This window comes from Macadamia integrifolia, chromosome 8 (assembly GCF_013358625.1).
Source record: "Macadamia integrifolia cultivar HAES 741 chromosome 8, SCU_Mint_v3, whole genome shotgun sequence".
Classification (NCBI taxonomy): Eukaryota; Viridiplantae; Streptophyta; class Magnoliopsida; order Proteales; family Proteaceae; genus Macadamia; species Macadamia integrifolia.
In genome coordinates this window covers 19,238,543-19,265,376 of record NC_056564.1, presented here as the reverse complement: position 1 = coordinate 19,265,376, position 26,834 = coordinate 19,238,543, and the positions used below count along the sequence as shown (strand labels likewise).

Below are 26,834 nucleotides of genomic sequence, written 5' to 3'. Positions count from 1 at the left end.
GATATCGATTCCTAAACCATGATATTGCAATCCGTGGACAAATGATTGTCACAGAATATTTTTTTTTTAAAAAGAGTTTTGATTGGGTTCTCATGTCTATAGATTGCAATCACATGATAATCTTTGATGCATCATTTCTAAGGAGTGTCTTTCATCTATAGGCCAAAAGTAATTGTTGGACTTTCTGTTATGGGTAAAATCACACTTTCATCAGCAACCAAGTTCCCTAGTTCTTTTCACAGAAAAGGAAAAACAGAGGTAATTTCAAAGTTTTCATCCCTGAACAAGGGAATAAGTGGGTTGGGTTGACCATGAAGAGTTGGATTACATTTAGGACAAATTAGAGATAATTTAAGAGCAGCATAGAGAGCCATGGTTAGACGTATAAAGATTCTATGAAAAATAGTAAAAAAAAGATATGGAAGAAAGAAATCTAAAAGGCAACATGGCTTTTATGTCAAAACACATGATGAAAAGGAATGACCATCTTATCTTTCATGGAAGGAGAAAATCCCATTTTTCTTGATACTTCCATGGCCCCGCTTAGCCTGTGCCTCTTACATCAATTCTCTGTGACTGATTTTGTATAAATCTAAAAAAAAATAATAAATAAATAAATCATCAAAATTGAGGTAAAACAATCTAATACGATCCAGACCGATCCATATTAGCTGAGATCGATGACTCCTTTTTCAGGTCCTTTACGAGCCGGGTGTGAACTGAAACTGGCAAGGAAGAACTTTGACAACGGGTGAGCACGTTTTCTTTGACCCATTTTGTTTTTGACTCACTGTTAATGGGCTCGGGCTGAGTTGTTGTTATCTGGTAATGGTAGAATTTGGGATAGGATGAAATTCCGTACTACACATGGTAACAATGGTATGGTTATGTGGCGTCATCTCATTCGTAAAGAGAAGCATATTTAGTTCCACGTCATAAATATGAAACTGTGATACCCACTGAAAATCCGACACGTTAATAAACAGAAACTACGTGTAGCTGTTAAAGCACAACGGAATCCGAATTCCACAGACTTGACCGGACATCAATACCTTTAAATTCACCAAAATGCCCTTGAGAAACGCCGGCCACTGCCACTGCGGCTGCCAGGACCTATTTCTTGGAAATTGAAGAATGTGGCCTTTAGGTAATTTCGTGTAAGAGCCCGCCACCCAAAGTTGTAAAGCCGATGTGAGAGGAGCCAGACTTGAGAGCCGTTCATTGACTGGGCAGCCGACAAAGCCATCACCTTCAGATTGTACCACTTGGCGACGATCTGGTGGTCCCCATCTCATCACTAATAATATCGTCGAAGTCTCTGCCCTTCTTCTGTCTTCCTCGTCTATATAAGATGAGTTTTTGGCCTATGGGATTATAAGAAAAGCATATTTCTTCGTCTGTACTACAGTGTCTACAGGCTACAGAAACAGTTGGTTGTGGAGTAGCTTCTCCTCCATTTTCTTCTTCTGAGTGAACCGACAAGTGATCGGAAAGCTTTATCGTAGTATCTTGAAGCTGCAATCATGCCTGGCGGGGGTTTCGCCGCTCCGGCAACAGCCGGTACTGAGTTTGAAGCTCGGATTACACCGATTGTCATCATTTCATGTATAATGGCTGCCACCGGAGGTCTGATGTTCGGCTACGACGTCGGAGTTTCAGGTTTCTTTCTTTATTTCCTCAGATTCTGTGTATTCTAATTTTTTGCTTTCTCTCTATTTTCTTTTTGTTTCTCTTATGTTAATTCGACTTCTACAGTAGATTTTTTTTTTAAAATTTATTTATTAATTATTATTCTATGAGAGGAGGAATGGTGTTCTTTATATTTTTGTAGATGTATAATCATTTCGATGATCATCATCACTTTCTGGAATTTTTTGATTGGATTTGAAATCTATTTTAAGGAATCAGACGTGCAGAAAATTTGTTAAAACTCAATAATTTCTGTCATTAAGGAATTAAAATGTAGAGTTTTTAAAATATTTAAATTTCCATAAAAATATGTAGTCTCTTTGAATTTTTTATTTTTAAAGAGAAAGAGGTAGTCTTATTTCTTTCAATGATATTTGTTTGTCTGGTTTTAGTTGTGTATATTTTTTTTTTCTTTTTCAAAATTTCAAAAAGAAGACTGGTATCCGATTTCGAATAAATTAAAGGAAAAGCATCTTTTTCTTCCCAATTTATTGGCGGAAAACACCTTTTATATAGGAGAAAGAAATTCAAATTTGATTATGTTTTTAGAACCTCAAGTAATAAGCTTTAGGCCAATAAAAATGAAATAAGCTCTGTTTTGGGCAGAAGGCAGCCTGTGTCCAGTCGTTTACCTTTCACCGACCTGTGACTTGCCGCTTACAATATCACCACCGCCACCCCACCGGGACCCTTCCCTTCCCTTCCCAATAAGGAAAAAGATAGAAAAGGCATGTACCTTTCACGAGAAAACCATCTCAATTGGAAGAAAGAGAATCACTTTTCTCCAGTTTGTGAGAATCACAAGGGAAGAAGGAAACACAAGAAAGGGGAAAACTTATTTCTAGTCTTAATCCTGAAATATAAGCAGTTGCAGCATTAAAGAAAGAAAAAAAGAAGTAAATCAACCTTTGTAGGGCCTTATGGTACCGTACGATGCCACTATCGTGCGCGTTTCTATCATGTTTGCCACTTTTTCCTTCCCCGTCATTATCCCACGACGCTGTGCGCCTGCGTTAGTTGAACGGGTATCTTCCGTTTTTAGCCTAAACAACTAGGAAAATCAGTTTGGGAAGATTAGACAATTTTGATAGTTTGATCAGTAAAATTTAATGTTTCGTACGGGACTATCTTGTTTTAATTAAGGGTTGTTCCCAGTAATTAAACATGTTTGTTAATTTTTGTTGCAGGTGGGGTTACATCCATGAATCCATTTTTGAAAAAATTCTTTCCAGTTGTCTATCGAAGAAAACAGACAGGCGATGACAGCAATTACTGCAAATATGATAATCAAGGATTGCAGTTATTTACTTCATCTCTATACCTTGCCGGCTTGACTGCGACCTTCTTTGCTTCCTACACTACAAGAAAGCTCGGCCGGAGGTTGACGATGCTTATCGCCGGCTTCTTTTTCATATGTGGGGTGGCCCTAAACGCTGCGGCGCAGGACCTCGCAATGTTGATTGTAGGAAGGATCCTTCTTGGGTGTGGGGTCGGTTTTGCTAATCAGGTATTTTTAATTAACTTAATCTCACACTTCTGTCTTTTCTTGGGTGGATTATCCACGTGAGCCACTTAGGTATGTTTTTAACAGATAATTCGTAATTAAACAAAAGTCAATGAAGCATTATATGATTCTTAAAGCATGAGAAACATTGTGGAACCGGGTCCGGACTGATGCCACATCGGGTTCGGTCGATTCTGATTCTGGTTTAGTTGAAATTAGTCGGAATCAGTCGAGAATGAGTTAGAATCAGCTTGAACACTAAAACCCAGCGTGGAGCAGCCGCTCTGAATCGGCCGGAATCAGGACCAAACCGATTCCGATTCTTGAAACCCTGATGGGAACCCTTTGCAGCTAAGAAATGATTCATTTCATTGTAGCTAACAGCTTACCTGTTGGATTGGGTTAACGACTGTATATTAATAATTTCCAGTATATGGATTCTAATCTTGAGGGTTGGGGACAACGCCCTTGGGGTTGGGCTTGCTAATTTTCTAAGTTGTTGAATTTTATCACACTGGATTCTCATGTGTGATTCATCAAAAAAAGATTCTCATGTGCTATCATCAGCTTTTTTACACGTGTAAAGAGATACTTGATAGTTTAAATAAATTAATTTTTTCTTTTTGCTGAAAAGTCTAAATAGATGATTGCTTGCTTAATGCGGATGACACAAATACATCGTGCAAGGTTTAAGCCACCAAACTTTGGTAAAAAATAAAATAAAAAAAATCATTACACTTTATTATATTATACTAAAAGCCACCACACTTTAAATAATAGGTAGCTCAGTCTTCCAGTCACTTATAAAATTTTAGTCTAATTTGAATTATTAAATGATAAACTACCTAATTTGAATATATTAAGGTGTTTAAAAAAAGTGACCAAATAAAGTTATAAATGGATAGACACAAAATTGGAGATCCAGTACATGTATTTGTTTTCCAATAGCTAGAATTTTCAGAATACCTTTATTAGAGAGAGAAAAAAAAAAAAGGTCACCCTTGTACATGTTAAAAATTATAAGGGGAGGGGACTCAACCAAGGATTTAGTTCTTTGTATCGACACTGGTATTGATCTCTGAAATGATATAGACCCTGGACCTCAAAATATACAATTTTGATATTATTTTACAATTACACTTCAACTAATATCAATACAATACAATTGATACGATCAATACAATACTAATAGTTGAAACCATGACCCAACCAAAAAAAACTTAAAGCTATTTAAATCCCATCATTCATTTATAAAAGTGATAGTCTTTTTAAAATTCAACCCCAACCCCAACCTGGGCCCTAAAGAATATATAGACCCTGGACCCAAAATAGCTCCTTTACATCCAACTTTATAGGGTTGTGTAGAGTAATTTTTTCCCCTCAACCAGACTCCTTTATTGCTTAATTATGATTGGGGATTAAAAAAGAAAAAGAGGAAGGTTGCCCTGTTCACGTTGTTTGGTATGCTTACCACAACAGGTGACTTTGGTTTGGATTCAAGGAGACGGGGCCATGTGCTGTGGAAGACTGAGTTAGGTTGCCCAAAAGGCAACAAGGGGCCATAAGGTTATGGCTAACCAACCTCGTGGGGATTGGGGACCATCTTGTATTCTTGTTTGTCTTTAGACTTGACTAGATTGACTATAAAGTATTAAGGTTCTGCCTTTTTCTGGTTTTCTAATTTATATATAAAGGGACTTTATTAGGGCCCTTAAAGGACTACTACTTCTAGTCTTCTTTTTGATGACATCTTATAATCTGATTTTTCAAAATTTTTAAATGTTGATTTTAAACAGGCAGTCCCACTGTTCCTATCAGAGATAGCACCTACAAGAATACGTGGAGCATTAAATATACTATTTCAACTAAATGTCACCATCGGGATTCTCTTTGCCAATCTAGTCAACTACGGAACCGCAAAGTAAGTCATACACATCTCCTCATTTCGTCATTGTATATTATGTTATGTTTTAATTTGTTAATAATTTGTTAATCTGTTGACTATCTTCTATATCTGATTACCTTCTAACTCATCAGGATTGACTTTATACATATTAAATTACATTTCCTGCTTGTAGTCATCTTTGGTAACCCAGCCACTTTGGTTTTTTTGGGGTGGGGGGTGGGGGCGTGGGAGAGAAGAAAACAAACAAATATACATACATACATGATGATAATACACAATGTTAACATGGACCACTAAATGACAACTAATGCTATTTGTTGAGGCACAAAAGATTATACCCATTCAATTCTACATAATTTATGTTCATTAATTATCTGAATCTAACAGAGAAGATTGACATAAGAGTAGTATTTATTTTCTTTAATGTTGAGATGTTTGGAGAAAAGTTTCATATCGATTTGTTTGTTCTAGAGATAGATCTTGGGATTCAGATTAATATCAGTTGTCATCGATATTGATTTGATATCAGTCTAGAGTGGTCTATGACGGTTTGGATTGATTAATTTTACCTTTATTTATTTATTTTTACAATTATACCTTTGATCTGATACTGATGATACCTAATCTAGAATTGGCATCTTATTGGTATCGACTTCAACCAATATCAATACAATTCAGCAGATCCAATCGATCCGATTTCAATATTTAGAACCCTGGTTTGTTCAGGTCTTTGATTCACTCGTATGCTTTGGGAGCCATCTACACCTAACACATTTAGATTTTGATTTGTACCCTCCAATAATTGGTGTGTTAGGGTTTTTATTTTGGGGACTAGAATAGCCTAATTGGTTTAACATTGTTAGTAAGACTGGTATGCTAGAAAGCGAAAAGGGTTTGGGTTTGGGTTTAGGTTTCTATCAATGAACACCATACCATACAAAGTAGAAGGAGCATGGGAAAGGGATTTTAGCATAGAAATTGGTAAATAAAGTGGGGTACTCCACAGGAAATATGATTTGGAGGTCGAGGCATTAAAGGGAAACTGCCCGTGAATACATGAAGGCACATCCAAAGTCTCAAATAACTGTGAAGCTAAACCTTCTATAAATGTGAACATCTCAAGACAACACTAGCAACCGTGAAATTTCCTAACCCTCAATCAATCCATGGTTTTTAAAAACTGGTATCAGGATACTGATACGCTCTCTGTTTTTTCCTTAATTTGTTTTGTCTTCGTCCTTGTACCCGTGGTCTTCGATGGAAAAAGATCGTCTGCAATTCCGATCTTATACAATTCCGTGAAATACCACCTTCAGGGGTGATACGTGTATTGATACCAATGCAATGGTCCAGATCTGATTTAAATGTCTTTTCATTGATTTAATGTTTTATTAGTTATACCAGATCTGGACCATTGTATTGGTATCAATACACGTGTTACCCCCTGAAGGTGGTATTACACGAAATTGTACGAGATCGGAATTGCAGACGATTTTAACCCGTCTTCGACTGCAACTCTTTTTTAATTTATTCGTCTCTGTCGTTCTGTGGGTTTTGGCTGTAATCTATGACTGTGGCATCAATCATCATTAACATTTATTTTAAATGTCTCTGTAGAATCAAAGGCGGGTGGGGTTGGAGGGTATCACTGGGGTTGGCTGGGATCCCTGCACTCCTCCTCACTGTTGGGGCCCTCCTGGTGGTCGACACTCCTAACAGTCTCATAGAGCGTGGTCGCTTGGAAGAAGGTAAGGCAGTGCTCAGGAAGATTCGAGGCACCGACAAGATTGAACCTGAGTTCCTTGAGCTCGTCGAGGCTAGTCGTGTAGCTAAACTAGTCAAACACCCCTTCAGAAACCTCCTCGAGCGAAGGAACCGTCCCCAGCTGATCATCGCAGTGGCTTTGCAGGTCAGTATCACTCACAATCGAAGACCCTCTTCCCATATCTTTCTTAATTTTCATCTTTTGACAAATGCAATACCTAGATCTTAATGTTTGATTTCTTATTACAACAGTTCTTCCAACAATTCACTGGGATCAATGCGATTATGTTCTACGCTCCAGTTCTGTTCGACACACTAGGTTTCGGTGGTGATGCCTCCTTGTACTCTGCAGTCATCACAGGAGCCGTCAATGTCCTGTCTACTGTCGTCTCCATCTACTCCGTCGACAAGGTGGGTCGTCGTTTGCTCTTACTGGAAGCAGGTGTTCAAATGTTCCTCTCTCAGGTGGCAATCGCAATAATATTAGGGATCAAGGTCACGGACAAATCAAACAACCTTGGCACAAGCTTTGCAATTCTGGTAGTGGTGTTGATTTGCACCTACGTCTCTTCGTTTGCTTGGTCATGGGGGCCACTTGGGTGGTTGATACCCAGTGAGACATTTCCACTGGAGACACGTTCAGCTGGACAGAGTGTTACAGTTTGCATCAATCTTCTCTTCACCTTTGTGATTGCACAGGCTTTCCTCTCCATGCTTTGCAAATTCCAGTATGGGATTTTCTTGTTCTTCTCCGGATGGGTTGTTGTCATGTCGTTCTTCGTGTTATTCCTTGTACCGGAGACTAAAAACATCCCAATTGAGGAGATGACTGAACGAGTTTGGAAACAGCATTGGCTCTGGAAGAGATTCATGGACGACGACTATGAGCACAATTTTTCTGGAGATATGAACGGTGACACAAAGAAAGTTGGAAACAGCAATGGTTTTGATCCTTCTTCGCAGTTGTAAAGCTGCTCAGCTTAGTAGAAAACGTATATTGATTAGAGAGTAACATAGCTTGCTGTATATTTGCGGATGGGGCAAGCAAGCTTAAGCAACCAATGTGACTTTATAATTTCTACATTCAAAGGAACTCTATACATTTTCCCTTATTGCTCATCTTGTGTGTATTTTAATTACTTCTGTTTGTCTATACTAAAACCCACAAAGAGAAAACAAATCAAGTACTGCAAGGGCTGATTGCTGCTGATTCCATGGAAGCTGATCATTTATCTGTACTTCTAGGACTGGAGATATTGCTTCTGAAAATTGAATAATGTCTGTAATAGTTGAGGTGAAGGCGATTCAGATATAGCCATCAATTGGATGGTTTCTGCATAGAGTGGTTCATCTCACCGAAAGAGCTCTGTTCTAGGACATCCACTATTGAGTATAAACAGCAAATCCATCAATAGATTCCTGTATCATTTTTTTTTTTTTGGGTAAAGATGGATTCCTGTATCTGGCAGCTTTGTAGCTGATGAACATGCCATGAAATTTGAGTACTGTTTTGCTTCTGTGATTCTTCTTGTCCTAAGTTTCCTTTTGGGTTTACACGTTAGTTGCAAAAACAAAGAGAGCAGTCAAATTCTTTTTTGGGTGAATAAGCAGATGAATCTAATTTGCAAGCAGAAGTATCTGTTTGCCTTGATATTGTTAAATTTGGTTCTACAAGAATGTGATGAGAATTTTTGCTATAATACCACTTTAATATTACCATTAGAATGGATGATATGACTATTTTAGTCATTGTATAGAAAATTTTGGTCTAAATTATATCAAATTTTATAACCAAGTTCAAGCAAGTAAGTTTATCCGTTGAGTACAAAATCATGGTTTAAACTAGCCACATCAAATTTTAGAGAGAAGTTCAAGCAAGTTATCTTATAGTGTATCGGCATGCATGCATCCCTATGGCATAAGGTTGTCAATGATGAGATTGACTGGTTAAACTGACCAAAATAGACCAGATTGAATCAAAATTGATCGACCGTTTAGAAACTGATAAGAGGTTGGAATCAATGTTAAATTGAAAAAAAAAAAACCCAATAAAGTTCATTATATTATTACTTTCTTATCTATGAAACATCGAGATAGGACCCATAATAGACCGTTAAGGGCAAGGGAATTAATCAGTTCTAGTTATCACCCAAATTCATGTTCTTTGTGGACATGGAGGATCCTGATCCTCTCCAATTCTTAATCGTGCAATTCTTTTTTTGCACACTTGTACATTTTTAAAATCCAATGGTTGTAGAAGTTTTTAAGAATTCAAATCCATTTTAACCTTTCAAATGCCTTAAAATTTTTACAACCATTCAATTTAAAAAATGTGTAGATATCGCATGAATAGAGAGAATTATATAAGAATTGCCCAATTAAAAATTGGAGGGGATCTAAATTAGAACAGGGAAAGCTTCATTGGGGTGTGAACCTGGCGGAGCTCCTACGACTGCAAATTCCTCCACCCTTTTTGGCTCTTCTTCTATCTCTCTCTGTCTCTTCAATACTCTCCTCCAGTTTAGATATCCGTGTTGAAGATCCTAACATCCAATATCCCTATCCTATATCAGGCCAGTGCAATAATAGGATAAGCGTTTTTGAAGATCGACTGAGTAAACTTCACAAAGGCAGTAACAGGCACATTGATTGGCAAATTGATCATAATCAAGAAAAAAAGCCCATTGGGGGTAACAACAACTGGGATCTCGATCCTTTCCAGATGCCTACTGGGAGGACCGAACATGCACCCCAACACATGGGTGCACATCCCAAGTTCACCCAGCTGTTGGATGTCTCATTGGAAGCCCAACTGGTTGGAGAGGATCTTTTTCCCAACAACTACTTAGTGTAGTTAGTGAGGTTGTTATGTACAAAACCCACACTCATCAGAAGATCTTCTATATTGTACCCATCTAAAAACGAAAAAAAAAAAATACCCTTTGGGTTGCTTGGCACAAATGGTTCTTCCTCTTTTGGATTCACAATTGCAGTACTCTCTTCTTGACTAATACTATCCCTGAAATTGTAAGCACCCTCAAGAGTCCAAGGCCACCATAAACATGGATAGGCTCAACGCGTCAATTGCCTTCACAATTCTAGACCAGGCCTACCCCACGGGCTGAAATGCGTAGCTCATGCCCTGTCTGGGCTCAGGGTGGGCTTGGATGGGTTCGAGCTGATCAGGCTTTTTTGACACTCCAACTTTCATCAAAACCACAATAATGACAAGATAAGGGTTTTATTTGTTATTTATTTATTTATCTTTTGAGCAAACAGGAGAGAAGCAATTTGAAAAGATCACCATTTTTCAGCCACCACTTGAAGCAATTTGAATTGAAATCTGGTATGAGAAGGCTAAGCACTAGTTATCTCAAATTGAGGAGTGGCCATGTTTGTTCATAGAATTCTCTGCTTTTGAGTGCGTCATTTCTTTTCAAGATCTTCATCTTCGGTGTCCCGATAAATCAAATGTGATCAATGCTGTCTCTTCTCTCTCTCCTTGAGAGTGATTTGTGAGTCAATCTCCTCTCTGTTCTTTCATTTCATAAGGGTGAATGGTCATTATCTACCATGTGGCTGTGGCTTACTTGGTATTTTTGAGCTTTGTTGATAAGCTGTCTCTGTCACCCTTGATTCATAAGGCAAGTTTCAGTTACAATTTGACACTACTCCAATAGCTTAATTATAATCAAGATTTGGACAATTAATGATGCAATGCAAAAAAGTCCAATATAGTGGGCTATATATTAGTCTGTATAGTTCGTGTGAAAATTGTCGGCAGTCGTTGCACCAGATGCAGTGAGCATTGGGTGGCTGGGAGTCCCTAAGGACGTGTTTCCAGATACTCTCAGCCATCCGATGTTCATTACACCTCACCGTTCACTACAAAAGATGTGGACTCTTAGAGCTCTTTTCACAATCTCTCTCCTCCTCATTAACTCTTCTGACACATTCTCTCCTTGCTCTTGTCTCATGCTCCCCTCTTAAAAATGTGTGGGTGTGTAGATACCAAGCTTTTTGTGCCGATCCCTTGTCCATAATTGAATTTAATTTCAAAATTTAAAGAATTTTCAATATATATGGTTCCTTATCCAATAGAACATTTGTTTAAAAAATTGATCATAAGAAGGCCTTTTGTATTTATAAAGGATTAATGCTTCAATCAGGCTGTGGAGGAGAAAAAAAGAAAAAACTAATGTTTTAACTTCCAACAAAAGGATGGAAGAAAGTCTCTGTTGATTGGGCTAGGAGGCAATTACAAAACCTCATAAAATTGATTGTTTCTTGCAGGACAATTGAAAATATAAAAGGGGAAAATTGTTCAATTGATTGGATTGATACCATTAAATCTATGGAAGTTTAATTTTTGTGTCGGTCCTTTGTTTCTGTGGACCATTCTTTGCATATTTACGTTGAGAAAGAGTTTAAGGTTTCAGTAACTTGACAAATGGGGTTTTAAAGTTCTAACGGTAATGGTGCCTTTGGTTTGATTTTGATTTCGATTTCTATTTCTAGAGGTGTTTTTTTTTTCACCCTATTTCAAATATTAAACTGACCATGGCCATTCATAGTCCTCTTCAAAGCTCCATCAAACAACCCACATAAGCAAAAATGGGAACACTAGCCGCATCATGAACTAAACCCTACACAAGATGCCCTATCCTAACAATGCAACATAACTACATCTGTAGGAGGAAGATCCATGAACAAGCTTTTGGAACATGAACTACATACCCATACTATCGGTATTCCCCAGTCGATGAATAGTAGAGCAGAATACCAATTTCTCAACTACACAAGGACTCGACTTCACCAAACTCATTTTGAACCCATGTGGTCTCCCCAATGAAATTTTGCATAAATGAAAGACATCCATCCATATCGTAACACTTAATTGACACTTAAAAAAAAAAATAACACTCAAAAAATAAATGATCTCTACTCTCCAAACTTGCCCTATAACGTAGACAAAAAGATCCAACACCAATATCTCCGTAGGCAAAACATCTACTTAACCATATTCAAGCAATAAAGGATTGCCTTAGAATATTGTTAACAAATCAAATTACATCAGCCCAATCCACTTTACCAGCTTTCTCATGAACCAACTCCCAAGATGATTTAATAGCTAGTAGAATCACTTTTCCATACCAAATCAGCATTTGAGTGATGGAGGTTTCTCAAATTGTCCAATAGGTCAAAAAAGTTGAAGCACCAGCATTCCAATTCCCATCTCTTGAGAATATATATTTTTTTTTGGATTAAGATTTTTTCTTTCTTTTACAACTTGTATCATTTTGAATCTTGTCCATAACTTGATTAAGTAGGGAAACACCTTCTAGGTGCCACACTGCCACCTATCTGACCATAATTGTAGACGATCCATTTCCCATGAGGTTTTGCACTAAGGATTCCATATGGTTGCATTTGGTTGCAAGGGAAATGGGAAGGGAAGTGAAGGGATGGAAAGTGAAGTGAAGGAAATTTTTTTTTTCTTTTGAGTCATTTGGTTGCAATAGAAGTGAAGTGAAATTCGTTTTCCAAAGTTGTTTGGTTGGATGTAAAACAGATGTACAATTTAAAAAAATTAAAGATGATATATATATATATATATATATATTTACTAAAAGAGTCAAAATGATTTTCTCATACTAACAGGGAGAAGAAGCACAAAAGAACTCCAATAACTATCATGGCAGCAAGTCATTGGGCAAAATTATATCACATTTCAGTTTTTTCAGTATATGATTTGGTTGACATTTTATATTATCATCAATAGTAAACAATCCATGCTAACCATATGAATTCTTTAATTTGTATCATAAATTAGCTTCAAAACTCACCTCTACTGAACTGAAATTAGATTACTTCCTCTATAGGCCACACTGATTCTAGATTCAAGGAAAAGAAGGAAAACAAAAGTTGAAAGTTCTCTTAGGTCTGAAATATGCATGAGAAACATATTGAAAACCAAACAACTAATACTCAAACATAATTTCATCAAAACACACACACACACACACACACACACAAACTGAAACCCAAAGGGAGAAGGAATTAAAACCTAACAATTTTGTTAATCGTCAAGCAATCAATTAACATTAGAAAATGAGTTAGAATGAAAATCGATCAGTGATTGATTAAGGAGAGGGTGAGACAGATTAGAGAGAGACGAGAAATAGAAGCCAATTGCAATATCTGGTTCGTTTAGGTTCACGGCAGTTCTAAGAATGGCGTTACAGATGAAGGCATTGAGTTCGTCAAGGTGAGAGAAGATAAAGGCCGCACTAGGGACTGGGAGAGAGATGTTATAGACTCAACAGTGAAAGGGAAAGGGAGAAAGAAAGAGAGAGGGATGCAATGCCGGAACCGGTGAAGGTGATGAAGAAGAGGCAGAGAGGTGGAAGAGGGTATTTTACCTGTGTTTCTCCGTCCCATGTGTTCCGGTCCTTCCAGAGGTCATCTCACTAGTCATGAGCAGGGTGAGAGTCGCGAAAGTGAGAGAGGTCGTGAGAATAAGGTTTTCTTTTTTCTTCCTATGTTGCTGGGGAAATAAAAAGGGAAGTTTTAGTGTATAAGTGAAATTTTTTTCACATGTAAAATATATTTCTTTTGCAATCAACATCTAAATTTATTTCTCCTAGGAAAAAAATTTCCACTTTACATCAAAAATTTGCATTCCTTTTGCAACCAAACAAAGCCTATGGTTTTTGTATCTAATTAAGAATCTTCCGCCATACCCATAAACATCTTTGAGAAGGTTTCACAATCTAGAAAGAGTCATTTTTTAGGTATCCATGCTAAACCCATCTTACCAATAAACTTTTATTTGAGACACTATCCACCAAACCTGTTTCATAATACTTGCAATATTCATGTCCTTGATTCTCTCTCTCGCTCTCACACAGTTTGTTGGTTATTAAGATCTAGCAGGAATTTCTGTAGAAGCCACCAATGAATTGAGAAGCGATCATCATCGAGACCATGGAGCCAATTGTACCATTTTGAGGTCATAGAAATGAGTGTGGAGAGAGCGAGAGTCATCCATGGTGTGTTGCAAGAGATAATGGCAGACTTTGAAAGTGTATTCACTATTTTTGCAGTAGATAGAGAAGAGACGGGTGAGGCTTTTGGGTGTTGTGCATAATGTGCTGATGACACTGCCCAGCTCTGCCTCTACAATAGGCTGTGCCACCTTGTGGACGTGACCAGGTTCTTCATCATGGGGATTGTGGTTGTTGTGGTGGCATTGGCAGTGGAGTGTGACCGTTGGGGCCAAAGATACTCTCCTATCCATGATTCGATCCACCCACAACCCTCTCCCTCCTTTCTTAAATTCTAGTGTTTTTTGGTTCTCTCTTGCACCAAACCACTAGTGGTCCTATCTCCACCAACCACACTCTTTCATTCTCAGTTCCTCCCTTTCATTAGTTCATGGCTCCATCTCAATCTCAAAGTAGCTCCTTCTAATTCTCTATGTCTTTTTTGCATTAACATGGCGTTCTGTGGAGAAAGAGGAGAGAGGGCATGATTTTTTGGGGGATAAAAAATAATAATAATAGAATTAAATAAAATAAAGGAGTTTCTCATGCTCCATGCTAGATAATCTCATGAATCATGCCTTTGAAGCCATGAACATCTATTACAAGGAAATGGGTTGGTACCATTGGAATCTGGAGCTAATGACTTCAAATTGTTACATTAAAAAAAATAATAATAAATAAAATTAATTAGAATATACGAATAAATAAATAAATAAATAATACGACAAAACATGAATTGAAGCAACTTGCATGGGCTAAGATTCTATAGCTCTTTAAGGTGATGAGAATTGTTGTTACATGTTAATGTTATGGTTATATAATTAAACAGGAGGAATACGCCATGCTAATGTGCCTTGGATGATCCACATCTCTGGGTCAGGCATTAATGAGCACATTGAACTATCCATGTGGCTGAGAGCCCTCACAGTCCAGCACAATGACGCAATTATAAGGGATGCACTCTACCACTGAGCTAATAGCCCGACATGTGGGCCTCCAGTGGGAGGCCCACTATGCTAAAAGCGAAAGAAACCCATTCCCACTCTTTCGTTTTTGCTTATTCTGCACATGTGCATGCAAAACCTGTTTCTCATTTTAGAATCTATTTTTTTCTATCAAGTACCAAACAATTTCAAAAATCTTTTGGTCCATTAATAGTTCTTAGTAAGAATTCTTCAACAATACGATAGAAACAAAAACATAAATCATAGCAAAGATAGCCTAAGAATTGAACCAAGTGACTTCCTGTCAAAGTGGACTTTGGTCAAAAACAAGTTTGGATAAAAGAAAGCTACCCTATTAGTATAGGTACACCTTAACCTACGAGCCAATGGAAAGACATCCGACAGCTTTCTTCACCAGCTATATCACAAGTTTTATGATTAATCCTTTACAAGCTACAAATTAATATGATGTACTAAAGGGAAAAAGTATGTCTAGGTTCACCTGCTACCCCCCCTATTCCTCTAATTGGTGAGTTCTCAATATCATCAGCTAGCTCACAGAGCCTTCTCCTTATATTAAAATAATTTGAAAAATTATTATGTTTTACCTTTTTGTTTTTGGTAAGAAAGTTGTCATGCTTTTCTAGTTTACCTAATATATAGAAGACAAAGTTTCGAAAATCTTTTAATAATGGAAATTTTTTGTTTCTTTTTCCCCCACTCCCCTCTTCCCCTCTCTTTGTATTAAATATAAAATCCTTTCAAATAAGTAAGAGAAATTATTATACTTTACCTATAATATTCCAAATTATAAAGAGTAATTCGGTTGGAAAATAAGGTATCAATATGAATGGACCATACCATACGGGTAGGCGATATCATCATTCATGACACACTTGGACCCAAAGCGAACCCTCCAGCCCACCGGCCCACCTTACCTTAGCCTTTCCTTTCAAGTCTTTCAAACCCTAAGGCTAAACCCTAACTAGTAAGTAGTAACTATGACGTGGCAACCAATTCCTTGTGGACAAGAACTGCCAAACCAACAGAGGCTCCCAAGGCCCTTAGATTGGAATCAATCCTTTGATGATCCCTCTTGATGCTTTCTCCTGCATTCTGATTAGAAGATCAGGTATATATGTCCCTACTCCCTACCATAATAAATAACTCCCATTATCGATCATGAGGTACAGGTGGATTTGATGCTGGATGGTCGGGTGGTCCTACTTAAGTGCTAAACATTGGTTTCCGTGACTTGTGTGATTCTGTCTCGCGTGGCAGTTCTGCAGGATATCCGGAAAAAGATTAAGGGTATTATTGTCCACCTATTAAAAATAAAAAGCTGTTCATTCTCTCTCTCTCTCTTTTATATATATATGGGAAATCAGAGACTGAATTAGAAACAAGAAAGAGGGAAAAGCTGGCGGGGAAAAACAGAAAATTCTCTCTACTTTTTCGAGATCCGATTTCTAAAACTTAGTCGTTAATCCCCTCGAAAAGCTTTATATTAATACCATCCCATTGAGCCCTTCCTCTCTCTATTGAAGTTCTCATTCTCTCCTCTCACTCTCTGTGGCTTAAACCTTCTCTCGTTTCTCCTCTTCTCTTTCTTTTGTGTTTGGGAGCCATGGGTTTTGCTCAGAGAGCCATGTTTATGTTACTCTTGATTATGGCTGCTTTGGAGGTCTCCTTGGCTGTTGTCTACAAGGTTGGGGATGATAAAGGTTGGACTACTCTTGGGAATGTTAACTACACTGCTTGGGCTGCCAGTAAGACCTTCAGAGTTGGGGATACCATCCGTAAGTTTCAACTAATTTTTTTTTTCAAGCGAATTTGCTAAATGGGTTCTCTCTCTTTTATCCTTTAACTATGTCTCTGATGAAATCTCTGTTTGTGTTTCACCATTTTCCCTCTACTGTAATGTTCTGGCATTCTTTCTTTGGTATGGGTTTTTATAACTTTGTTTCATATGTCTACTTGTAATCTGTTTGAATCTTCTTCTGCTCTATTTTTCTATTCTATTTAGAATGTTGGTTCTTCTGGTTCTTTGCAGATGCTCTGTTTTTATTGTTCAAATTAGCACATGGGTATGACTAATGATTTTTCTTCCTAAACTCTCTTGGTTTTCCTGTTGATGGAACGGAATTTGTTTTGTTTAATTTCTACTTCTTTCCTAGTTGTAGGTGTCTGCGGCCTTTGGTTTCCTGATTTAATTTTTTTTTTTTCTATTTTCGTGTTTGTCTTTTGTTCTTCCCTTTCTTTCTGATCTTTTCAGATCTTCTGGCTGCCCGTTTCTGTTCACATTGCCCTACCGACATTATCTCCACTTCTTCCCTTTCTTTTTAAACTTTTCAGTGGTTCTGCTTTATAACACAACCGAGACCCTTCTCATCCTTCGCCCTTTTTCCTCCATTACAAAAGAGAGATGAAAAAGGAAAGACAAACGATTCGGGGCCGTAAACCTTTAACTAGTAATTATATTTTGTTTAACATGACACGCACACAAATTTGCAAAGGCAAGCTTTTCCCATGGAATCTGTCTAGAAACTCCCTCCCCTTCTCGCTTTTAGCTTTTCCCAATTCAATCTCTCAGATCACACTTCACACTCTGGACTCTACAGTAGTAATTTTTATCTTTTGTGCTGTTCAAGTTTACATCGATACACTTGTGTTCTGTTTAATGTGAATTTGGTGCGCATATGCTTTGCCTGCTTTTTTTTGTGTTAGTGATTTGAAACTTTCTTGTGTGGCCATGGGCATGGCTCCTTCTACCTTCTACATAAACCATCTTTTCTATGACCACCATCATCACCACTTACTGAGGCATCTCATCCACCAACTGTAGTCATTTAAAAGTGGCAATGGGTCATGTTTCATTGTCCTGTACTCGTGCACTAGTGGGCCAACAAGACCCTTTCCTTCCATTAATCTTTTTATGCTTCCTTTTTTGGTGGGCTTACGACTTCCAACTCAGCTGTTGATGTCGACTAACCACTGTCCATCTTAAATCAAAGGAAAAACCTGTGAACGAATAATCCCATTCCATGGTTACTTACTGGTTTCAGATTCGAGAATGGGACCTTAACCTACCATGCCAATTTATTATAGTATTTAATGGAAAATGCAACCTTTTCTCTTGCTCACTGGTGAAAGAAATTGATTATTAGTTGACTTTAGATGATGAAAAAAATGGGTTGATTTACTGTAGTTAATTTTATATGAATTTTCTGTCATTGTTCTTCATTGTGTAACCCATATGTTTTATTTTTTATTTTGTTGGTGTCGATTATGCTGCAAATCTCCATAGTTTTCGAGTACAACAAGCAGTTCCACAATGTGATGCAAGTGACACATCAAGAATTCAAAGCCTGCAATGTTTCATCCCCGATGCTCACATTAGCCACTGGCAATGACTCTCTTGTCGTCAAGAGGACTGGCCATTATTACTTCCTGTGCGGAGTCCCCGGCCACTGCCTGATTGGACAGAAGGTTGATATCCGCGTCCCCAAGTCTTCTGAAGGCGTGGCCCCATCTCCATCTGGGTCTTCTGCTTCTTCTCCATTATCCTCTCCCTCTTCACCTTCTGGTGCAGGGGCTCCTGGGCCCTCTCAGAAGAGCAGTGCTCCTTATCCTTTTTCCAATGGGTTTTTGGTTAAGCTTGGTATGGCTGTGTTGGCCTTGCTGTTTCAGTTTTAATTGACTGGAGAGTTGGGGATATTCTGTTAGCTTATTGGGTTTACAATGGGAGGATGTTCTGTTTTTCTAGTGGGTTTATTATACTGAACATTTGTAGGGGTATAATTGGTCTACTTTTACTAGTTTGTGATTTGTGTTTCAGAGAATTCTTACTTTATGTTTGTTCCATAATCCATCTTCTTAGTATTAATTGGATGGAAGTACATTTTAAGTGGAAATTTGAATATATGCTTCTGTGTTTTTCTGTTTGTCATTGGAATTTTCAAGCACTAATGCATTTGTTCCAGAATGGGATTTGGATTTTTTTTTTCTTTTAATTTCTGTCAATCATAAGAATGGTGATGATGATCCATTAAACTTATCAAATTCTTCAACCCTGCAACCAGACAACTGAGATGAAGTCTTCTGGCTCATCGATTGCAAGGTTGAGTAATGAAGAAGTAAATCCAATAGGAGTATTCTGGGGACTCAAAAAAATCCTAGGGGAAAAGGACTGTTGTCCCACTTAAGGGAAAAGAACAAATATACATTGACTGAGATTTCTCATTCCTTTGAAATGGATTATGGACTTGTGTCCTGATAGAAAAAGCCAGTCCATTGGTGGATAAAACATCTTATCCTGGGTTGGATTATCCCCATTCTTGAGGCCTAAGTATTGAAAAAAATTTACAAGACAAAATCCCATTTGAGTTGTTGCAGAAAATATTGGATGTGTCTAAAGATGTCCCAATAACTTAATTCTGTCCAAATATTAAGTGGTAGGGACTAGGGACCATAGTTATTAAATTCGGATTCGGGAATTATTCAGTTGAAGAATTATTCGGATTAATTCATTTCATTAATTCAACGATTCGGTCAAAATATTGGTAATAAAAGCGGAGATAATAAAATTCGAGTTTGGATTCGGATTGGAAATTTATTCTTTTACAAAAATAAAAAACGGACAAAAAATTTGGATGTTATTTTAAATATTTGCAATACCTGTTTCATATTATCTATCAATTATCATATGTACATAGCATACAAATGATATAAAAATTAAAATTTTAAATTTTAAAAATAAAAATATTACATTTAGCACTTTTTTTTTTTCTAAACTCATTTCCTATTACTCAAATAATTGAATAAAAAAAAAAGAGACTGAAAGGGGGGGATTGAGCACAAATTCAGCGAGACCCACGTCACCCATCATGCATGTTCACCTTAAAGACTAGAGAGAGTAATGACTGCAAGACTTAGGCCAACCAAAATGGGGTGAGAGATTTTTTTTTTCTCTTCTATAGAAGTGTGAGAGATTACCTCAGGAAGATAAACTTTGTCATTTTTTGTTAAACAAAGAAGAAAAGTAACATTAGGATAATAAATGCATAATAATCACACTATTTTTAAAAGGCTTATTGACTTATTCAAGATAAAAAAAAAAAAAAAATTAAATCGGATAAAATTCGGTTATAATCTGGATAAAATTCAGTTCGACCAAATTATTTGTGAATTTTAAAAAATTATATAAAATTTGAGAATTTTTTATTTGATTTAGATTAGGACTGAATTATTCATAAAATTCGGTAAAATTCTATTCGGAATAATTCGGAGAATTTAATAACTAGGCTAGGGACTAGAGTTGGAAACCTCAAAGCCAAAGGATATCTCTGTGGAATCATAGCATGTGGCCATATTATATCGCCCATTATTTTTTGTATTTTTATTGGGAACCATTTGGTCCATCTTTTTCTTTATCAAAATTGCTTATTCGTTATGATTGATTCATGTCAAGAAATATTAGAATCTCCGAGTTTTTAAGCTGAAGGCTGATTTTAGGGTTTTTGGGACTGAAAAATTTCATAATTTTGGGTTTTGAAATGCAACCCTTAACCCTCACAATCGCTCGCTCGTTAACAAAAAATCAGGCTCAGTCACCACGGGGCAATCGCTAACCTAGGACACGTGAAGGTGAGTGCCGGTTTGCTTTATCAGTGACACTTTGTCACTAATTATCCCTTATTAGCTTTACCAAGAAGTTTTACTGAATGGATAGAATAGATTATTTACAATCAGAAATTTTTAAGATAAGAACTGAAGTTACTAAAATACAACAAAACTTAGATTATATTAATAGAAGTATTACTTTATTATTAAAACAAACTCAACAAGATACTGAATCAGATAAAATGGTGATATTAGAATTATTAAGACTATCTACAAAGATAGAACAAAAATTTTTAGAAATAACTAATCAGTTTGATACAAGAATAAAAAATATAGAAGATTTATTAAAATTTTATAATACATAAAAATTTCAGAAATCATATTAGTTGAAAGAAAAAGATTAACACATTTAAAGTTTTTAATGATAAACTTAGAACCAGAACTTACAGAATTAAAAAGTTTATTAGAAACATATTCATTAGGATTATCAATAGAAAACCAGGGTTTAACCCAATATAAACCACCTGCAACTCATGATCAGATATTAATAGTACAAAATAATCTGGTTATAATAGGACTAATCAGAATATTGAAAAAACTCGAAGAAATACATACTAATAATAAAATCACCAGAGAACTTGATGATATAGGACAAAAACTAAGTAATTTAAAAATATCCACATCAGATGACACTATAAAAATAGTAAAAAAGACTTTTAATGGAAGCTTTATACCAGCAGACAAAATTTTAGAAGAAGGAACTTCAATAAAACCATACAAATTAGGATGAATAGATTTAGACCATTCTCAGGAAAAAGTAGAACAATACAAGAACAAGATACCAGACCCCAAAATACTACTGAAGATAGTATGTTTAGAAGAATATTACGAGGAAGTGGTAGTAATAGTAATAGTGAAGACATTAGACTAGAAGAAATAGTAGATGTTGAATCAGATATTACAAGATTTAGTACACAACAAGCCCGTATGATAAATCCAAGAAGATTATATGCACACAATAGATTTTTAAGAGATACCAGTTTATTCTCAGGATATCAGGAAATTACTTTATCAGTCTCAAATGATGAAGTAGAAACCATTGATGTAATTAGCCAAGATTCAATTAAACAACTTTTATTAGCAAATAAAAGATATTTTCTTTTAGGATTATTTATAATAGGAATAAAAGGTTTTGCCAGAAAAAAAGTAGGAACGAAAGTTCTAATTTGTATAATAGATGAAAGATGTGATCTTAAATCCCAACTAAGACAAGCCTTATTAGCTATGACAGAAGTAGATTTATCAAATAATAAGGCATTATATTATGTAGCACCAGATTTTCAATTAAAAATAAAAGAATTACTAAAATATATAAAAATAAAAGTTATGACAAAAGGATATGACTCATTTAAAGGAGATAATTTAATGATGTGTGTAGGATTGATAGGAAAAATAACTAATAACTCTACAACAAATTACAAAGTTTCGATAGAAGAAGTAATTGAAGGAATAGGATCTAAATATAGTAAATTATTAAAACCTCCAGAAATTGACCCAACAATATTAGCAGGACAAGAATGGAATTTAAACAGAATAACAGATGATACAACAATAAACACAGTCTATATACCCAAAGATAGTTTAATATATCAAGACAGTAATAACAGCTATAGATTAAGATTTCTAGATTATGAAACAAGACCAGGTGCTGAAAGTAGTACAGCAGATACCATAGATAATGAAGAAAGAGAAAAATTAATAAAAGAATTAGAAAACCAAAATCATGATAATAGAAGATAGAATTATAACACAGGAAGATATAAAAATATTAAAACAACATGATAAATATGGTTTAATAAGTACATTATTATACAAAAGAAAACTTGGTGTTGAACTCTTCAAAGAAGATAAAATAAGACTAGAAAACTTAGCAATAGAATCAGGAATTATAACAGAAAAAGAAGAATTAGTTGATACAGGAGATCGGTTTATTATTAAAAGAATAATAGAAGATTTTTTTTTTTTCAAACTTGAGGGCCCACCTTTTTGGACATATCCACAAGTGTCGGCCAAACACTTTGTTTTTCCAAAAAGGGCTTCTATTATTGTTGGTGAAGAGAGTCTTCTTGCTTCTTGTAGCTTGATCTTCTTCTTTAATGGAGCCGGGACTCATCTGTCTTTTGCTAATTCTTCCGTAGATGCACTGGAAGATTCTGGATAGAAATTTTTTGCAAATATATTTTCAATTTTTGATTTTATATTCTCTGAACTTGTTTTTGCCATAAGGATCTTTTCATATTCTTCTTTCTTCCTGATTGATTCTTCCATCTTCTGTATCCTGTCAAGAAGGTTTTCATATGCTGGAGGTGTTGGGATGCTTGTTCACTCCTGTCTAGTTGTCTGGTTGTAAGTGAAGGTAAGGAAAGGAAAGTGTAAGCAATTTTAAAAGGCGAAAGTTATCATTCACAGTGGGGGAGGAAGAATCCCCTTACCATTATGTTATGATAATTATTCCCATCATACTCTCAATTTATAATATTTATTGGTTGAAACTACCCCTTCCCTTGGCCATCAGATGGGACTGATGCCATAGGAAAACTAGGTCTATTTTGGAAAGAAGAAACAAAAGTTTTGCAATCATTTTCTGATACAATTGGGTAGAAAGAAAAATGGGCCCAATATCTTGAGATAGCTCATATCATCACTGCCATGTGGGTGATTTTAACCGAAGGGAAGGTGTTTTCAATGGGGAAGGATGGCCCTACGTGCACAACAGGTCCAATGGGAGTACGAATGAAAGCATTACCAGGAGTGATATTTCCTTCTTTCTTGGAGGCGGAGCGATTATTTTGCCCCCTCCTCTATGTCTTGGTGTAAGAACCATACTACTCCCCCACTCCCCATCCCAACTGAGTTCTTCTTTCCATACATTATTTATGACGAGAGTTGTGAGTCAGTAATGACTCATTTTTTTTGTGTAAAAGTTATGAGACTCATTGACAGCAACAGAGCAGGTGAAATGCTGAATGTATGTGTGTGGACCATTTTGTGTTTTGTTCTGTGCTCACAGCTTGCAATGCAGTCTTGTAGTTACTCTGTTCCCAATATCCCATACACCAACAGCAACCAAAAAACACTTTTCGCATGCTTCTCTCTCTACTTCTCTAATTATTGCGTGCTCCAACTTCCTTTACATTTAGTAAAAAAAAAAAAGGAAAAGCACAATCCACCCCATCATCCACTAACATTATATAGGAATTTTTTTGGTGGTAGGGATTCAAATCAGGCCCAACATCCATGAAGCCAAGACATTTCAATCAAGCCACAAACCCCAAAAGCCATAAGAAATCAATCAAATAAGGCAGGGGATCACCATAATATATTGTTGGTATGGAATGTAATCTCCCACACCAAGCGAATGTGAGCATAGGAAGGGGCATGAGTGAGAAGTCACATGACATCATAAAGACAGAAAAAAAAGACTGTGTGCACGAAGCTCCTGCCACTAAGGGGTGTGGGGAAGATCAACTAAAATCATCATTTTCTAATGGGGCACAATTTTTTGAAATCCTAAAACAAAACTCAATAAAATTGAAAAAGCGCCATAAAAAACTAAGTTGGTAGACGTAAGAGGTTTCAACTTATTGGAATTTCTTCATCTTCTTGCTTCGATGACATTTTCATCTTCATCAGCAATGAATTTCTTGCAAATCCTCATTGGAATTTCCTCATCTTCCTGCTTCAATGCCACTTTGGTTATCATCAACCATAAATTTCTTCCAAACTCTGTGTTGCTTCCAGACCCTCTCCACCATGAGATCAATTGGTACATTCTTTGTTTCTGGCAACAAGAAGAAGGCAAATAGCCCCATGACAACAATCCATCCAGCAAAGAAGAAGAAGATCATAGCTCGCATGTGACACAGCATTGACAAGAATGCTTGAGCAATTAGAAAAGTGCAAAGCATGTTTGAGCTCACTGCAAATGCAAAACCTGCAGTCCTTGTCTCCATTGGGAAGGTTTCACTAGGGATCAACCAACCAAGAGGACCCCATGACCAAGCAAAACCCATCACATAAACACACACTAGCAAGACCACCAGAATTGCTTGTCCATGCCCAAGTGTATCACTATAACTCTTCAAATGTGCATGTAGAATTCCCCCAATTATACTCTGCAATCACATAATTAAATTGTATTAATAGATATATTGGAGTTCAAAATTAAGGAAAGCAAGACAGTTAGTTACCTGTGTGATGAACATCTGAAAACAAGCTTCAATAAGCAATACCCTCCTCCCAACTTTATCAACAAGCAAAATTGAGACCAATGTACTAATCACATTCACAAGCCCAGTGATGACTGATGATAATAACGCCGCATCGTTCCCGAACCCTACTGTCTGAAACAGGACTGGGGCATAGAACATTATGGCATTAATCCCTGTGAATTGTTGAAAAACTTGCAGTAAGATGGCAATGATAAGTGGTGGCATGCTTGACAAATTCATGAGCTTCTTGAAGGGGTGCTTCACTTGGTGGGCTATCTCACTTGCCCTTACAATTTGATCAAACTCATCATCAACATCGTTGACACCCCTGATCTTCTTAAGTACTGCTTTCCCTTTCTCATGCTTCCCCCTTTCGATAAGGCTTGTGGGAGTTTCTGTAATATAGAAGGAACCCAAGAGTAGAACAATAGCAGGTGCAGCTGCAATAGCTAAGGATAACCTCCAACCCCATGGGTGCTTCTTTGATGCGAAGTAGTTAACTATGTTTGCAATCAATATCCCAATTGTCACAAAGAGCTGGAATAGAATGTTCACCGCACCTCTATGTTTAGGTGGGGCAACTTCGGACAAGAATAGGGGAACTGCCTGAAATGATTTTAGGTGTTAGATAGATGCTCAAGACAATGTTTGCAACTTCGAAGTAGATCAGTAGATTAACTGATTAAGGCTATATGTGTTTGGTATCCATTCTTGTTCGGAATAGATTATTGGTCTAGAATACACTCCTAAATGCAGCATTTGGTATGCGTTCTTGAACTAGAATGCATTCCAAGAATGCACACCGAATGTAGCTTAGAACCTAGTTCTTTTCTATTTTCTTGCTTCAAATGAATTCTAAGACCCAGAATCTATTCCAAGAAAATTTGATTAATTCTAGTGCAACATACCTCATTACCAAAACCAACACCAATGCCGAAAAGGATTCTCCCAAAGATCAACATAATCTTGTTGACACCTCCAGCTGTTAAGACAGCTCCTGCAATGAACAACAGAGATGCCCATCGAATCGTCCACTTCCGGCCGGCAACAGTGCACACCTTTGATGCAATGAAGCTAGCAAGGAGAGCAGCAAGATACAAGGAAGAAGTAAACAGTTGGAGAAGTTGGTTGTCATATTTGCAGTAATTGTTCTCTTGTGCATGGCGTTTCCTTTCATAGACTTCTGGGAAGAACCCAATCAAGAAGTCGTCCATTGCTGTCACTCCTCCTAAGAAGGTGACAAGCACAGGCAGGTAAAACAGTTAGCCGAACTTTCACGAAACTGAAAATCATGTCCTTGTATTAAGAACAGAGAGGCTCTAGTACTAGTTAAGAAAAAGATTCAGTTAACCTATGTAGTGCTTCTAAAAAAAAATGGCGTATTCAATGCACAAGGCTTCCGCATATGCGAGGTTTCGGGGCGAGAACTACGTAGCCTTACCCCGATAATGTCAAGACGCTGTTTCGACCACTTGAGCGCTAGGTCACAACATTTGTACCTTACTGTTGGACCAAGCACACCCCTTTAACTTTTTAGTCTATGTAATCCTTTTCATATGATCAAATTATACTAAAATCAATATTTCATGAAAACATATTACTTATATACTAGTTAGTTGTCTAAGACTCTAAATAAATTAATTAGTTAGGAGATTAAGATCATAAAGGTAGCTGACCCGTTTAATTGGACTAAGGCTGAGCTATTGTTGCATTAAAATTATTAAGATAGGGCTAGCATTCATTTGGGAAGTTCACTTGGAATGGGCCATCAAATTTGATCTTATTAGATCCTAAGATAGGATCACCATATCTTTGTACAAGGGATTATAGGGGGGGAAAATGAAAAAGAATCAGAAAGAGAAATTAATTGTATTAAATCTGAATCTAATTAAGAAAGGAATTCAAGAATCAGGAATTTTAACTGGCCGAAAATATTCTTTTCCAGTCCAATCTAAAGGTCAGCCCCATATCTCACATATTTTTTGTAAGCATCCATGCACCAGTACTGATTGGATAGACCTTGATTGTCCTTAGTGTTGGTGCAAGGAGTGGTTTGGGGGGGTTTGGGGGGGTTTGGGGGGGGGGGGG

The 26,834-nt window shown here is 36.8% G+C and overlaps 3 protein-coding genes across 3 annotated transcripts in view; 2 read left to right on the top strand and 1 right to left on the bottom strand.

The window, feature by feature from the left end:
• The first annotated feature begins 1,366 nt into the window (after window positions 1-1,366).
• Window positions 1,367-8,380, top strand: LOC122087639 (sugar transport protein 13-like). The gene is made up of 5 exons (XM_042656840.1): window positions 1,367-1,659; window positions 2,877-3,196; window positions 4,990-5,114; window positions 6,717-7,008; window positions 7,116-8,380. The coding sequence occupies exons 1-5, from the start codon at window positions 1,524-1,526 to the stop codon at window positions 7,830-7,832; spliced, it is 1,590 nt and encodes a 529-aa protein (XP_042512774.1). The 5' UTR covers window positions 1,367-1,523; the 3' UTR covers window positions 7,833-8,380.
• A 7,869-nt stretch (window positions 8,381-16,249) lies between these two features.
• On the top strand, window positions 16,250-18,802 carry LOC122085774 (mavicyanin-like). Its single transcript, XM_042654350.1, has 2 exons — window positions 16,250-16,652; window positions 18,161-18,802. Exons 1-2 carry the CDS (start codon window positions 16,481-16,483, stop codon window positions 18,547-18,549), a joined length of 561 nt encoding a protein of 186 aa, XP_042510284.1. The 5' UTR covers window positions 16,250-16,480; the 3' UTR covers window positions 18,550-18,802.
• A 5,021-nt stretch (window positions 18,803-23,823) lies between these two features.
• LOC122087332 (sugar transport protein 6-like) overlaps window positions 23,824-26,834 on the bottom strand; it is a 3,686-nt gene continuing 675 nt past the window's right edge. Inside the window, exons 2-4 of the mRNA XM_042656418.1 lie at window positions 25,655-25,974; window positions 24,726-25,352; window positions 23,824-24,650 (exon numbers count right to left, since the gene is read on the bottom strand). Coding sequence (XP_042512352.1) covers window positions 24,204-24,650; window positions 24,726-25,352; window positions 25,655-25,974 — 1,394 coding nt within the window. The 3' untranslated portion in view covers window positions 23,824-24,203. The remainder of the gene's footprint in view (window positions 24,651-24,725; window positions 25,353-25,654; window positions 25,975-26,834) is intronic.

Coding starts and splice junctions, on each gene's coding strand:
- LOC122085774 (XM_042654350.1), top strand. CDS start 16,481: ATGGGTTTTGCTCAGAGAGCCATGTTTATGTTACTCTTGATTATGGCT. Junction 16,653..18,160: donor CAGAGTTGGGGATACCATCC/GTAAGTTTCAAC, acceptor AAATCTCCATAG/TTTTCGAGTACAACAAGCAG.
- LOC122087639 (XM_042656840.1), top strand. CDS start 1,524: ATGCCTGGCGGGGGTTTCGCCGCTCCGGCAACAGCCGGTACTGAGTTT. Junction 5,115..6,716: donor GTCAACTACGGAACCGCAAA/GTAAGTCATACA, acceptor ATGTCTCTGTAG/AATCAAAGGCGGGTGGGGTT. Junction 7,009..7,115: donor TCATCGCAGTGGCTTTGCAG/GTCAGTATCACT, acceptor TTATTACAACAG/TTCTTCCAACAATTCACTGG.